The sequence below is a fragment of the Phodopus roborovskii genome, unplaced genomic scaffold, assembly GCF_943737965.1.
Source record: "Phodopus roborovskii unplaced genomic scaffold, PHOROB, whole genome shotgun sequence".
Classification (NCBI taxonomy): Eukaryota; Metazoa; Chordata; class Mammalia; order Rodentia; family Cricetidae; genus Phodopus; species Phodopus roborovskii.
The window spans coordinates 709,820-725,863 of NW_026126586.1; the positions used below are offsets into that span (position 1 = coordinate 709,820).

General features: G+C 39.1%; 1 protein-coding gene across 1 annotated transcript in view; it reads right to left on the bottom strand.

The window, feature by feature from the left end:
- The window catches only part of Kcnh8 (potassium voltage-gated channel subfamily H member 8), a 373,064-nt gene that overhangs the window by 55,962 nt on the left and 301,058 nt on the right, over positions 1-16,044 (bottom strand). Inside the window, exons 9-11 of the mRNA XM_051204195.1 lie at positions 15,062-15,261; positions 14,469-14,718; positions 9,069-9,283 (exon numbers count right to left, since the gene is read on the bottom strand). Coding sequence (XP_051060152.1) covers positions 9,069-9,283; positions 14,469-14,718; positions 15,062-15,261 — 665 coding nt within the window. The remainder of the gene's footprint in view (positions 1-9,068; positions 9,284-14,468; positions 14,719-15,061; positions 15,262-16,044) is intronic.

Sequence of the window (16,044 nt, forward strand, 5' to 3'; positions counted from 1 at the left end):
ATTGTACTTATTGTATATTTTTTTCTTATATTAGGTATAGCTTTATTTTTTTATTTTAGACACGAAAGAAAAAATGTGGTGATATTTTGTTTGTGGTATAACAACATTTGCCTAAAGATTAAAGTGCTGTGTTAGCCACACTAGTTAGTCATGAGGGCCAGGTAGTGGTGGTACACATCTTTAATCCAAGCAATCAGGAGACAGAGGTAGATGGATCTCTCTGAGTTCAAGGTCACCTTGGGCTACATGAGATTGAATTAGTCTAAAAGAGAAACAGAGCTAACACCTTTGATTCCAGCACTTGGGATCACACACCTTTAATCCCTGTACTAGAGAGCTGCAGACAGGGGTGATATGGCTGGGTGGGGGGAGAGAGGAATATAAGGCAGGAGGAGACAGGAGATCAGAGATTTAGTCTGAGGTTTCATAGAGACAGCATTCAGTCTGAGGATTCATAAGGACAGGCTCACGCCTTTGGAATGAGGATTCAGTAGAGAAACGAACTGATCTCTGGCTGCTCTGCTTCTCTAATCTTTCAGCACTAACCCTATATCTGACTTTGGGTTTTTATTATTTAAACAGATTAGAAATCATGCTACAGTAGGCAGGGAAGGAAGGCATGGGGCTTTGATAATTATGGAAAGAATTTGCTAGTACTTTGTGCAGGGTTGAGGTCTCCTTAGCTTGCATCTATCCACCTCAGCATGTCTACTGTTGTTCTTGTTCAGCTCATATTTAGGAGTCATGTTGGTGAGGCTTTTATGGGTGCATCTTCTGGTATCACTAGGAGACACAATCTCACAACAAATTGACTGTCTAGATCTTACTCTCTCTTCTTCCATGATCTCTGATCAGGAGTTGTACTATTGATATATAAAGTAGGACTCAACTCTGCAACTCTGCAGTTTGACTGGTTGTGGAGAGAAGAGAGAATGATGGAGAAAAAGAAAGAGAGAGATACCTGGGACCAGGCAGCTGGCAGCCAGCTAGACAGAGTAGGACATATATAATGGGGGATAAAGGTGAAAAGCACTGAGGCAAACATGTAGATGAAGAGACAGAGCTTAAAGTAAGTTATCAGAGCAAGTAGAACAAGCATAAGATAAGACTGAGCACTCATAACTAATAATAAGTCTAAGTGTCATGATTTGGGAAGTGGTTGGAAGTACAAGAAATAAGCTGCTACACACAAGTAGTTTCTGACACATGATAGACCAGTGGAGTAAAACTATGTTAAGTTGGTCAATACAGTAGATGAATGTATAGGGGAATTATTGTCCTAGGGCTCTTATTGTTGTATTAAAACACAGTGACCCAAAACAACTTGAGAAATAAAAGGTTTGTTTTAGCTTACAGATCTACATTATAGTCCATTACTAAAGAAAGTCAGAGCAGGAACTCAAACAGGCCAGGACCTAATGCACAGTCCACTGAGGAGTGCTGCTTACTGGCTTGCTATCCCCATGGCTTGCTCTGCATCTCCGCATGTTTTCTTCAGCATCTAGGATGACTATCCCAGAGATGCCACAGGTAACAGTTAGTTTGGCTTTCCCACATCAATAACCAATCAAAAGGATGCCCTGAAAGCTTGTCCACAGGTTCATCTGGTGGGGGCACTTTCTCAAATGAGGTTATCTCTTCCAAAATGACTCTCTCTACCTCATGTCAAGTTATTTAAAACTAGTCAATATAATGGCTGTTAGGTAGATTTATAAATGATAAATAAGAATGAGGGAGGAAGGAAAGAGAGTGGAGAGAGAGAGAGAGAGATAAAAAGGCACTGGGGTGGGGAGAAGGAGAAGGACAGAAGACCTAGACCTGTAATAGTGAAACAGAAGAACACTAAAGACACTAAAAACACTAAAGAAGACACTAAAACAGCCAGGGAGGAAGTGATGACAAATTATTTAAAGGAGCAACAATTAGATTGATGAAAATTTTTCAACATAATGGAGAAATACAGATTAATAACTTTGAAGAAATAAGAGAGAAAAAAATGATAGAAATTCATGCTCTAAGCATGAAGAAGTCAGGGATCCCTGCTTCCCTAGAAACTGAACCTTATTACAAGTGTGAATTAATAAGCTGTTGTACAAACACAGATGGAGAACACCACAGAGTGATCTTTGGTGCAATCTCAGAAACCAGTGCACATATATAAACAGCTAACATGTAATACGCATGGCATCGAGGTAAGCATGGAAAGTGAGGAAAGTAAGAAAGAGTCCTACCTCTGATCATTAACTAAACAATTCTTGATTGCTAAAAGAAAGGTAAATAAATAAATAAATAAATAAAAAGGCAAACAAATATTAAAATAACAGAAGGAAATAAAATCAAATATTTTTATGACCTCATGATGTAGAATCATAAAAATTAACCTTAGAAGAAAATATTTATAAATTCAATTTACTAAAGTAGTATTATATGTGTATTGAATGGTGCTAAATATTCACACAATGGATGTTTTATGTAGCTGTGGCAGTGAGGGAGAGATGGCTATTTGGAAGTAATGATGACTCCATTGGAGGGAGCCTTGCAACATGGCATGTGGTACCATTTTAAGATCATGTGTGTCTGTAACCCCAGCATAATGGGTCACTGGTTGAAAGAACAAGGTCTGGGGTCACTAAGAGGCTCTACCTCAAAAATAAAAAGAAGTAAAATACGGTGGAGATTGAGGGAGTGGGGCATCTGACCTTTACACATGAGTGAAAGCCATGAGATACATATCAGACACTGAGGGAGAGTTCACACAGACAAAAACAGTGAGTTTGGTTGTGACAATGGGTTTGGTGAAGAAAGGGGAGAAGAAAGGATAGGGCAAGTTTACAGAAGCAGATAGTGTGCTTTGAACATAGTAAGTCTTAATGGCCTGACCTCAGCATTTCTATGTATGGAGCAGAGCCCCCCAAAGACAAAAGCATAGAACCAAGAGTCCTGTCATCTTTCTTATTTTGTAAAAGAAACAGTTACATTTAATGTACATGTTTTCACAAATAATATATTGCTTACATTTTTAATATGAAAACCCAAAGGTGGATATTGGAGTTCAAGCTGAAGACTAGAGAAGCAAAACATCCAGCCACTATTTCTTACCTCTACCTCAGGCTGAAAGGGCTGTCCTGTCCTCAGTGTGGCTGGAGAATAAATCTCTGAGACTGAATGCTGAATGCCCTGCCTCTATCTTATATACCTCTCTAGAGCTGGGATTGAAGGTGTGGGATCCAAAGTGCTGAGATCTCCTCTGTGTGAGCTGTGCCTCTTTTAGACTGATTCACTCTAATATAACCTATGGGTGGTCTTGAACTAACAAAGAGCCATCTGCCTTTTTCTCCGGAGTCCTGGAATTAAAGGAGTGAATCACCACTGCCTGGCTCTATAGCTGTGGCTAGCTTTCCATTTTGATCTCCAGTGGCCTTATTAAATCATAAACAATATATCACCACATACACTTGCTTACTTTTCATCATTTTAAAATTAGTATCCTCCAAATGATGTGACAGGTTTTGATGAATCCCCCGTGGAAGGCCTCACCATCCTTGGGGAGTGGGTAGGTGGTGGGATCAGGGGTTGCGGGAACATGGGAAAATGGGAGGGAGAGGGAACTGGGATTAATATATAAAATAAGATTGTTTGTAAATTAAATAAATAATTAATACATAAATAAAATTAGTATTGCCTGTACATTATGACTCTCCACTCAATACATGTGACTATGCTGAAACTGTGTGTATGAGTGTGTGTGAGTGTATGTGTTCAATACTGGAAATTGAAACTTGGCCTTCACAATGCTAGATGAATACCTTACTACTAAGCTATGTACCCTCTCTCCAAGTCTTTTATTTTTGACATAGGCACTTTCACATTTAAGCAGGTTGCTCTTGAACTTGCAATTCTGCAGTCTTGGTCTCAAGGGTAGCTGGGACTGCAGGAGTGTGCAATCAATCACTCTGGGCAAAAGCAAATCAGAACTCTGGGGTATTCAGTTTGGCGAGCACATTACAAAAGGGTAGTGCTCATGTTTGGAACAGTGGGAAGACTCCAGCATTGTGATGAATCATCAGGCTTTAAACTACGGTGAGTCAGCAGCAGGAACCATCCAAGTGCCATTAGAAGATGCTGAGGATTAGTGTTTCTCATCCCCCCCCCCATTTCATTCCAAAGCCTCTCTCAGAATGTTGGGGTTATAGCTTGTGTTTCCTGTAAGCAGCAGCTCAAAGGATGTCACAGTGATGACTGAAAGCCACTAAATCTCAAGACCTCTTCCCCTTTTAACTAAAAGGGGGGGCAGAATGAGGTGGCTTAGCATTTTAGGCTCTCAGATAAAATATTATGAGAGGAAATTGAGGTAAAGATGACATGATGAGCACATTTATAACTGTATTAGGTTCTAGTTAGAGACTTCCCAGTTGAAAGAATTAAAGAATTTATCCCCCCACCTCATTTTTGGCATTTATTGCTATACAACCATCACCTTATTAATAACAAATCAATGCCCACTGTGCTCATCAATACAACATTTAACACAAATTCGTCTGTTTTTTGAGAAGTCTAGTTTTCCTTCATATAAAAAGATTTGAATTTGAGATAATCAAATAAAATAAGTATTTTGAGAGCCAGGTAACCCAGAAAAATAAAATCTCAAAAGAAAGCTTCAGTTCATATGTACTTTCCTATTTTTTTAGACAAACATGTAAGCTAGATTAACTTAATTTTATTTAGTGTCCAGTGTTTACATTTCTTTTAAGCTGTTTCAAAACACCATTGGTGATGCTGTACAAAGGCTCTTTGTTATATTTTCATCTCAGTCTCTGAGTATCTGTCACCAAGTAGCAGTCTGGCCTTTCCCAAGTAGCGGATGACATTAGCTCAGGGAGGGGCAGCTGCTTGCCTAGGCCAGGGGCAGCACTTAATTCCCACAGCACTTCTTTCCCAGTGTGTCTCCTCAGGCTCCCGTTCTAAACTAGAACACTCTTTACCAAGAAGCAATGCGTTAGGGTTCCAGACACAATGACACAGCTTTCTGTCAAAAGATACAAAATGAGCAAATTCAATACTGGAGTAAAGATTCCAGCAACTGTACTCTCTGGGAAAGGGAAACCTCTTGAGCAGCATGTTGACAGGTGTTTTTCAGGCAGGGGGAAGGAGGCTGTCCACTGCTGCTTTGCAAGATGAAACAGCAAACTATACAGGAGCAGTTCACAGGACAAGGGTTAGGATGAAGGGCAGAGGAACCATCCTGTGTAGGATTTGGGGGTGGGGTAACTGCATTGTTGCTAGGCTTAGAATATTAGCCAACACCTGTCTGACATATGCAGGGTACAGCACATCAGGAGGCTTAAATGGAAGAATGGGCTGAAAGGAGGCTGCAGAACATGTGTTTCACAGTCACATTGGCCTGAGGACCTGGAAACGGAGCCATCTTGGAACAAGAGAAAAAGATTTGAAACATGCTGAGGTGTTAGCAGAGCCCAGAGAAACTATTTCAAGAGTGAGGGAAACACTTCAAGACCAAGGACAAACTTAAAGAGATGAGTTTTACAAGCCCAAGATGACTGGATATGACAGAGGTGACATGCTGATGCTTCATCACCAGAAGAAACGTACCCCACAAGGAGGAAATGATGTGGAGAGGGCTTTCATAGGTGACACATGCCTTTAAAAATTAAGGTACTGCTATAAAAAGGATGCAATGAGAGTGAGACAAAAAGAGAAGGCGAGGAAAGGAGGGGAGGAAAAGAAGGGAGAAGGGACAGACAATATGTTGGATGAAATTAGATCCTAACGTCATACCATACTTAAAAATCAACTCAAATAAGAGACTTAAATATAAGACACCCAACTCTAGGGGGTGACACTGAATGAAATCTTCCTGACAATGATCAGGCCAATAAGTTTTCTTTTGAATGTGACTCTAGCACACAGCAATGCCAGTTAAGAAAGACTAAATTATATCAGCCTGAAAAGTTCATAGCAAGGGAAGCAAGCAATGGAGTAAGAAAGAAACTGCAGAATGCTAGCCATCCATATATCTGATAGAGGTTGCTATTCAAAACACATGGGGAACTCAGATGAGCCAATGGCAAGAAGACGAATAACCTGATTACAAATGGGCAAAGAACAGTAAAGATAGTCTTTAAAAGAAGATGTACAAAAGGAGTTCGGTATCACTAGTAATTGTGGAACTGCAAACTAAAACTGCAATGAGCTATCATCTCACAGTTGCTGGAATGGCTGCTGTCACAGAGCTGAAAGGTGAGTATTGGTGCAGATTAGAATGGGGATCCTCACATATTGTAGATGATAACGGACAGCAGACACTAAAGATGCAGCCACTGACACAACAATTCCACTACTAGTTATGTTTGCAAATGAACTGAGGTCAGTATGTGACATAGATATGTGTATATTCATGTTCATTGTCACATTCTTCCCAATAGTCAAGATGTGGGATCAACTTGAATGTCAATCAATGAACAGTGAATAAAGGAAACACTTTATGCACTCTGGAATACTACTGACTTAATGAAGTGGGAAGTTCTAGCATTTACAACATTGATAAAATTGAGAGTTTGTATGTGGGGGTGTTAGGCTTTGTGAAATAAGCCTGGCATGATCCTGTATGATTTCACCTTTATGTATAATCTGGAGAAAGCAGAAACTATAGAAGCTGTTTCTTGAAGGCAGTTACTTGAAGCAGGTAGGTGATACTGGTCCATGGGCATAAAATTTTCTGTCTCATCATGGTGACTTTCATTAACAATGACATGTTGTCTACTTGACTATTGCTGAGAGCATTTTGAATGTCATCATGAATGAATATGAATGTAAGAAACACATACGTTAATTAGCTTGATTTATATATTGAATAATGAAGTATGCACATTTAAAAGCATTATATTACAATCCTCTAAACTGGCATTTTATACTATATTAGAGAACACAAACTTCACATTGAGTTTTAAGATTGAGTCTATTGCATGAGATGCATGGGAACTTTTTAGGAAAAGTCATAACCTTTGTTGCTCAAAAGGTGGCTGACCTAGCCACCTGCAAATTTGCATGACAACAGCCACTTTGAATCTGTCTTGTTACAGAAATGGATTGATACCTTAAAGAGTGTCTTAATCAATAAGATGCTTTGTATAGGAAGAGTGCTTAGCATACTGGATAGTTAGTAAATATTGACCCTCATTGGTGTTTTCTATCACTAGTGGAGAGGATGGGATATAATTTATTTATCTAACATTACTTATATCCCAAACCTAGATAAAAGAATATACAATGCCCACTTTCTATCTCTTTTTCAAAAATATATTGCTAATGAATATCCAAAATGTCTATATAATATGGATTAGTCATAACTAAGGTTTCTTAAAGCTCTTAGTGCTGCAAATATATGAGACAAGACACTGTTACACAATGAGCTGCATGCTCTGGCTTGCCGTTCAACAATCATTCCCATTAATTCATTATCACTGACACATCTAACGAAGTCATGTTCATGGATCAGCTTAAACACAAGACACGAAATAGTACATATTTTGACAGGAAAGCTGTTTATATAAACTGAAAGAAGCAAATATACAATTGCACAGAATGTTCATTATGCTTTAACTGTGACAATCCTTGGCATGAATCCATTTATGAAAATTTGGTCACTTTGAGAAAGATTGTTTGGAGTACTATTTTAACGAAAAGGTTAGTTTCTAGCAAAACTCCCATCTAGCAGTTGAAGGACTGAATGGCTGCACACAGTAAACCCTGACCCTCATATTTCCTCTTGAAATTGATGAGCAAGCAAAGACCTGCCTACAAATAGTACTTTTCTTGTGTGCTAGCAAGGAACTGCAGTTCTACAGAACCCATCTGTTAATGGAGGGCTGAATATCTTACCAGCAGAGCCCTTTAAAGGGGGCTATGAAATGGATGGAACAAGAAAAAAACCATTCTGAGTAAGGTAACCCAGTCATAAGAACACAAACATGGTATGTACTCACTCATATATGGATTTTAAACATAGAGCAAAAGATTAGCAGCCTACAATTCACACCGCCAGAAAAGCTAGGAAACAAGGATGACACTAAGAGAGACATACATGGTCCCCTGTAGAAGGAAAAAGGGACAAGATCTCCCAAGCAAATTGGGGACATGGGGGGAGGGGAGAGGGAGTTAGGAGAAAAAGGATGGCAAAAATGGGCATGACAGAGCAGGAAGATTGAGCCAGGGAAAGAATAGAGGAGAGCAAGAAAAGAGATACCATAATAGAGGGAGATATTATAGATTTTAAGAGAAATCTGGCACTAGAGAAATATCCAGAAACCTACAAGGATGACCCCAACTAACAATGTAAGCAATGTCCTTCCCAGATAATGAGATTTATGACTACCTTATATGCCATGCTAGAGCCTTCATCTAGTAGCTGATGGAAGCAGAAGCAGACACAGCTAAACACTGAGCTGAACTCTTGGAATCCAGATGCAGACAGGGAGGAGTGATGAGCAAAGGGGTTAAGACCAGACTGGAGAAACCCACAGAAACAGCTGACGTAAACAAGGGGGAGCTCATGGACTCCAGTCTGATAGCTGGGAAACCAGCATAGGACTGACCCAGATTCCCTGAATGTGGTGTTAGTTGGGAGGCCTGGGCAGTCTATGGGGCCTCTGGTAGTGGATCAGTATTTATCCCTAGTATAGGAACAGACTTTGGGAGCCCATTCCACACAGAGGGATATTCCCTCAGTCTAGCCTGGGCCCTGCTCCAAATGATATGACAGACTTTGAAGACTCCTCATGGAAGGCCTCACTCTCCCTGGGGAGCATAATAGGGATTGGAGGGAGTTGGTGGGGGGAACAGGAGAGGATGGGAGGGTCCAGGAACTGGAATTGATATGTAAAACAAGCCTTTTCTAATTTAAATAATATATATATATATACACATACATACATACATACACACACACACATATATATATATACATACACATATATTATGAGGCTATGACACTTGCATTTGCTGTTTTGTCTGATCCCCAGTCCCACATGCTAATCAGAAAGGGGACTTACATCACTCTCATGCCCTTCTCGAAGGTTGTATGTGAGGTCATGCTGGATGTCTTCCACAAATTTGTGTGCATACTCAGGGTAAAGGCCCAGGACCTCAAAGAGACCTTTAAGAATGATGCACTGAAGATCACAGTAGGTCAGTGCCTTCACATCAGCATTGGTCTTGATCACTTGGTCTTTAATTGATAGATTGGCTCCAATTAAATCCCCCTTCCCTAGGAGCAGTGAAAAGAAAAAGAACCATATCAATTTGAAGAAAAAACATAACCACTGGGACCCAGTCACTTTCTTTGCCTTGCAGATGCCATTTCTCTTAAGATAGTACAAGAAAGAGAAGACCATTGTGAGCATAGAGGCACAATATCAATAGCATTGAGAGTTGGGGTTCAGTTGCTCTTTTATCATGGTATGTTAACAGCTTCAAACATTGCCAAATGTCCTGTGATGGATAAAACTCACTGGTGTGAGCACTGGTCTACAGGACATGGGTGGGTGGCTTAGGCATCACAGATCATCCATGAGCTCTAAGTGGCTCTCTGGCAGGGTTTGAAAAATGACTTTGGACCTGTCAGTTTGTCAGTCACTTTAACCATTCAAGAGGGTAGTAATAAAAGATTTTCCTCAGTGCAAAAATTGCTCTGAGCTTCTCACGTCAGCACATCAGGATACTTACTGTCCAGAGTCTAGAACTTTTGGTAATAACAGAGGTGTGATATTCAAGAGACTAACGTTCTTTCATTGACTTGTGATCATGTTTCCAAGATGGACAGAAGGGTGGAAGGAGGAATTCTCTGTCCCTCTTCTGAAGTAGGAGAAAGGGTAAGGGCTGAACACTTTTGGGCCATGGTTCACATATAGTAGTGTGTAACATTGGAGCACGGCTCCCAGTTGTCACATTCTGTGACCATGTAAGAATGTCCTTCTCCAACCTCGACAGAAAGTGAATAGACCAAAAAGTGGGGTCTTCCATGACTTCTCATTAGACTAGCATGCTCCAATTTCTCTTGGTGTCCAGCATCAATACTGCTGTCTACAGTAATTAGGCTGTCTTCTGGGAACTAACTTATTGTTTGTTGATGAACTAATATTGGATACTTTCATCTTTTAAATCTTTTAAGTGATTTCAAGAGTTAAAAGTATCAGAAAGGAGAAATAACATCAAGTATCAAAAAGTCACTAAATTTAACTTCTGAGTATTTTAGACATGGCCACAAAGTCACCCAGAAGTAACTTAAAAGACATGAGGAAACCTTTCATTCTTAGAGAAACTTGGGCTGAATGCTGGAGGAATAAGAGTGTGTTCACAGAGAACACCAGACACTGGTATTAACTTGGGTTTCTAGAAATGTTTCTGAGTCTGTCCACAAAGGGCATCACACCCAGTGATTAACTGTGATTATCTGGATGATCTTTTTGCTATGTTGTAAGCAACAGAGACAAACAGCTGCACAGTCCTCAATACCAAGGAAGACATGCCATTGAAATGTTGTCAAGTGGGCTGGAGAGACGGCTCAGCAGTTAAGATCAGTGACAGCTCTTCTATAGGTCCCGAGTTCAATTCCCAGCACCCACATGCAGCAATCACATGATGGCTCACAATCATCTATAACAGGTGTGTGGAAGTACATGCAGACATAGCACTCATATACATAAATAATACATAAATAAATCTCTTTTTAAAAAGGAAAAAGGAAGTATTATCAACTATTACTTCCTTCAATTTCTAATATTACTCAATATAATATTGTTATTAATTATTTGGGAATTTTGTACACTGTACCCCAAACACTTGTAATAGACAAAGTTCCAAGTTGTGTTCCTCATGGCCTAGAAGTGCTCTGGATCTGGTTTGGGTTCTGGCAGTGATGGTGGTTTCCATGGGTCTTCCAACTAATTTCTAAATGAGAATAGTTTATTGTGCCCAGCACTTTTAAAACAAAATTCCTGAGATGAAACTCATTAAAAAGCTATTTTATATAATTTATCACTACAAGGAAATGTGAAATTAATCACATATGCTTGAAATTTTCAAAATATATGAATAAAAATTGGAGGTAAATTATTAAATTGCATTAAATATTAATTTAAAATTAATACTAGATTTAAACTTTGAAATTAAATCTACTTTGGCAGAAGGAAACAAAAACACATTACAGTCTATATTTTTAGTTTCTGATCACATTTTCTTGAAGAATTCAAGTCTGACTTATTGTTGTCACTGATATTGCTAAATTTGAAATTATGTTTTCTGTATATTTTGTTAAAAAACATACAGTTGCTTAGCAATGCAAAGTTGAGGGTGGATGTAAACTATAACCACAGACAGGAAGTAGGTAGTACACTGACTCTGCATTTACTTATCTGGGGATGATTCTTAGGATAGTGCCATGTATAGAATTCTATTATGCCAGGAACACGTAGAGAATCATAAGAACACTATACTTTTGTTTTTTATGGCTGGTAAATTTGGCACCTTGGAAAGAGTTGCAGTTTTCTTTTTGGATTTGGTCAGTGTTTATGGCACATGGACAACGGTGCTAAGTCACACACTGAGCTCTGGCCAGGCCTCCTGATTGTTGGCATTCTGAACTATTGCCTTAATGACTCCAGGTTTTAGCATCTTTATTTCTGACAGAAAAGAATGATTTTCCACCCTCTGCCCATGAGTTGTGGGTAGTCTCCGTCTTTTCAGAGCTGGTCTGTCTTTGACGAAAAGGGACATTGAATCACACAGAGCCATATAAACGCCATCTGCCATGACCCTGTCTATCACTTATGCCATTTTCTACCTTCGTGAAAAATTCCTGGGACAGCTCTCTCCAGGCACCAGATCTGGAAATGCTTTCATGTGCTGATGGTGTTACTGGAGTTAGTGCAAAAAACTTCATCCTCACAGGACGGCTGATTCATTTCAGTGGCAGAATGAACTCCTGTTAAGTAACTGGAGATCCCATATGAAGCTGTATGCTTAGGAAATCAGTTTAGGTTGAATCAGCTTCATGAAGAGAGTTACATCATCCCATTGACATGTCCGTCTCGAACTTTCACTTGTATGTGGTATCATGTCAGAGTTTAGAACTATCATGGGACAAAATGAACTTATAAGACTCTCAATGTATTCATGATGGGAGGAGAGCAGGGAAATATTATAATAAAAATCATAATTTATGGAGAAATTTGGGGCAGGGAGCAAGGCAGCAATGCAGCAAATCTTTCAGCAGTAAGTAATTTTAATTCTACAAATTATTACTATTTGATAATGTTTTATAAGGCATAGCAGTCACGTGGCAGCCATTCAATTTTCACCTTTTTGTTCTAATGTCACAGGTGCCTCAATTCTCCATTCCTAAAACAACATGTTGCTGGTAATCAAATGTAAGAATGGGCAAGAATTCAAAGAAAGCCTGACTATTTTTCAATGGTGTGTAATATCTGCTTGCATGTATGCCATATCATATGATTCTGAAAACAATGGTCAGTTGTTCTCAAAAGTAGCGGTGTCAATAGGCAAATAATCAGGCTATAAAAGTTTCAGTGGTACTAGGGAAACCCACAGGAAATTCAACTTAAACAATGTTTGAATGCAAATTAGAAATCATTGTCAATTCTAAGCCAGAACTTCTAAATGGTAGAATGACTGTCCTTTAACTTTGAAACTGAGAAGGGGACGGTTTTAGCATGTTCTGCACTTACTTAGAGGAGAGCACCACCGAAGCCTAATAAAAACTGAGCCAAAACTTTAATGGCAAGCCCCGCCCCACCTTTGGTCCATTAGTCAAACTGAAGTCCATAGGAAGCAGTGAAAGTCACAGCCACAAGGTTCTGTCAGCACTCGGTCCCCAGCTAGTCCCCTTTAGTTGCTGTAGTCACACTGTCATAGTCTGTTAGCTATGCTGTAACACAATGCAGCTAAGGTATGATAAGCAATGGAAATGTATTTCTGATGGTTCTGGAGCTGACAAGTTCAAGGCAAGGGCTTTGGTAGGTTCAGTGTATGATATCTGCTGACTTTTCACTGTGATAGCATGGCAGAAAAAGGCAGGTGGCTCTCTGAGGCTTACAATTTGGAATGTACCAATCACATCTTAGGTTCCCCCAGCCTTATTCCATCTTGCCAAGAACTGGGTTTCAGTAGGTGAATTTGGAAAGCATATTCAGATCTGACAAGATTCCAAGACTTGATAGTGGACCAAAGGGACTGGTTTATATTTAGGGCTCAAGAATAGTCAATTCTGTCTTCTAAAATATAATCTACCTTGAAGCTTACCATATTAGTGCAGGCTGACAGTGCTAGTATAAAGTGATATAAAGTATTCTTTAGATAAGGAAGGGGCAGTGGCTTCCCATTCAGAACTAGAAAATGCCTCTACATCTCTGTCTACACTCTGTGAAGGTTTAAATATCCCACGTGCTAAAATACTTCAGAAAATGCTGCCCACAATCAGTTTCTTAGAGAAAAAGCATGGCAATAGCCATTTCCTGATGCGAATTAGACAATGCTATATTACATTGCTGTTTAAAGTATTCCTTGGATTCATTGATGCTCAACCATCCCATACCCCAGACAAATTCTCCATCTCATCCTTCTCTTGAATTTAATCCTGATACAGGCAAAACTTCTAGCAATTTCTGTTCTGCCACGTTCTTAATGCTAAGACCACTGTCTAGTTCACTCACAGATCCTCAGTAAGGGTTGGCTGCACAAACAATGAGAGTGAATTTGAAAAGAAAATCATAAAATTGGGAGAGGAGTTTTTTTTTTTTCTACAGTAACCCACATGCCGCCTTCTGCCAGCTGCCCTTTATATTTTAATGAAAAATAATTATGTCTAGTAATTCAAGTCAACATCAAGGCACAGAGTTTTCACAGTTATGAATTTTCTTTGAGAAACTAAAAGGAACTTGTGTCATTCTAGCAGTATTAGGTTAATGGCAGTGATGAAATTTGTTCTCAAAGTTAAATCATTTTTCTCTATTTCTGGCACAGAGAAAACTTAATTCAAATGTACTTTTGATTGACTCTGCACAAAATGCAAAATTCTCCATGAAAACAGAGCTGCTGTCCCATAGGAGGCTGTATGGGTTATGATTAGAGGTCAGAAAGACTTTACTATATATGGAATCTGGTACAGTTAATTAAGGGGACATTTTTTCACTTGTAAAATTAGGACAATATTTATACTGCCTGAACTTTGTTTATGTAAAAATCACATGTCATTTTATATATATATATATATATATATATATATATAATAAATCACTTAGGTAAATTGAATCTAACATGGAGTCCATATATGCATCTATAATTTGCCAACTCCTATTAGTATCTCCCCTTCCCTATTTTATAGTCCTCATACTCCAGAGTAAAATTTTAGAGAAAGTTTTTTTGTGAAAACCTACCTAGAATAGCCAATACCATGCTGTCTTTAAGAACCTCCATGGAGCCCGAGCACACGAAGTAGATGGCCTGAAGAGCATCTCCCTGGCGTAGCAGATACTCTCCTGGAGCACAGAATGACGTTTTGATGTGGAGAGACAGAGATCTGAGGCAGCCCCGGCTGGCACATTCAAACAGGGACAGCTGTAAGATTTCCTTGTTTAGATGCATTGTGATGTCAGAGCGCAGCTCATCGGGAAAGTCTTTCAAAAGCTGTCCGGGATGCGGGAGAGAGAAGTGAAAGCATGGTGAGCTGGGTTCGGCATAAAAGAGGGACACATTTACTAGCCTCTTTATCTCTATCTTTGCTATCATGGACTTTTTTTCCATCAAGGACATTTAATGCACCATCCTTTATGCATCATGACTGATGTTTTAACAATGCCACTCTGTGACGGATAGTTTCATGAGAATTTATTACTTTATTCAAACAGATGGATTTATTTTTATTTTCATCTGTTTGAATAAAGTAATATGCCTGCATTAGAACACCTAGCTTTTACCTGACAATATGTGTTTTCTGCCTAAAAATGTCAAGATAAGAGATGCACTTTACCTCATTTGAATCTATTCCATTGTTGACTGACCAGGTTGTTTGAAAGTACTCAAGCATCCTCTGCTTGAGCTGCTGGGGTAGATGATGCACGCGGATGAAATCCTTTAAGTCCTTGGTTCTAGTGTGATACAGACTCCATCTGGAGTACATCCTCTGTATGATGGCAGTCACATTCCCAAACACCAAGGCATGCATCAGGGCTACAGAGAACAACAGAATACAGAACAGTAAGACAGAGTCCCCCTTTACATATACATCCATTTTATAGATGTGTGAGAGTAATGTATGTGTATATAGACATACTGATATGATTCCTTCATTAGGAAGATGTAAGCACAGCTACTATGCCATAAGATCGTTCAACCCCAAGGCAGACATTTGCCTTCACATGGCTTGATCCAAGTAAAAATAGCTTAGAAAATGATAATACATGAAGTAGTCTCTTTGATACACATGCAGTCTCTTAGCTATCATTGAATTCTATCAGTATATTTTTATTTTAGTAGTTATACATAGTTTAATAGCTATGACACAATTTTATCAATACTTTTATAGGAAAAACTATAAATTTACAGTTAACAATTACTGTACTTCACTAACAGTTCTGCTGAAAAGACAAGTCTACTATTATAGTTACTTTTGGAATTTTAGTATCACAGGCCAAAATCATCACTTTAAGGTCTCAGGACATAGCTCAGTAGCATAGCACTCACTTAACCACGTGTGGCCAAGGTTTGAGTCTGCAAACAACAAAAGCAAGTAAATAAAAATAGTGCCATAATTTTAACACTGATGATACATTCCAATTAATATAGAGGCAGTTGTTATACATGTGAAGATTCCCTGAGAAGTGGGAAGTTGAGGTCAATCCTCATCCTCACTTCCGCTTTGTGAGCACTTCAGTCTTAACAGAGGTAGCTGAAAATTTGAGACCATGAAAGACAGGAAATAACTTGCTGAAGCACAGATGCTTGATGTAGAGC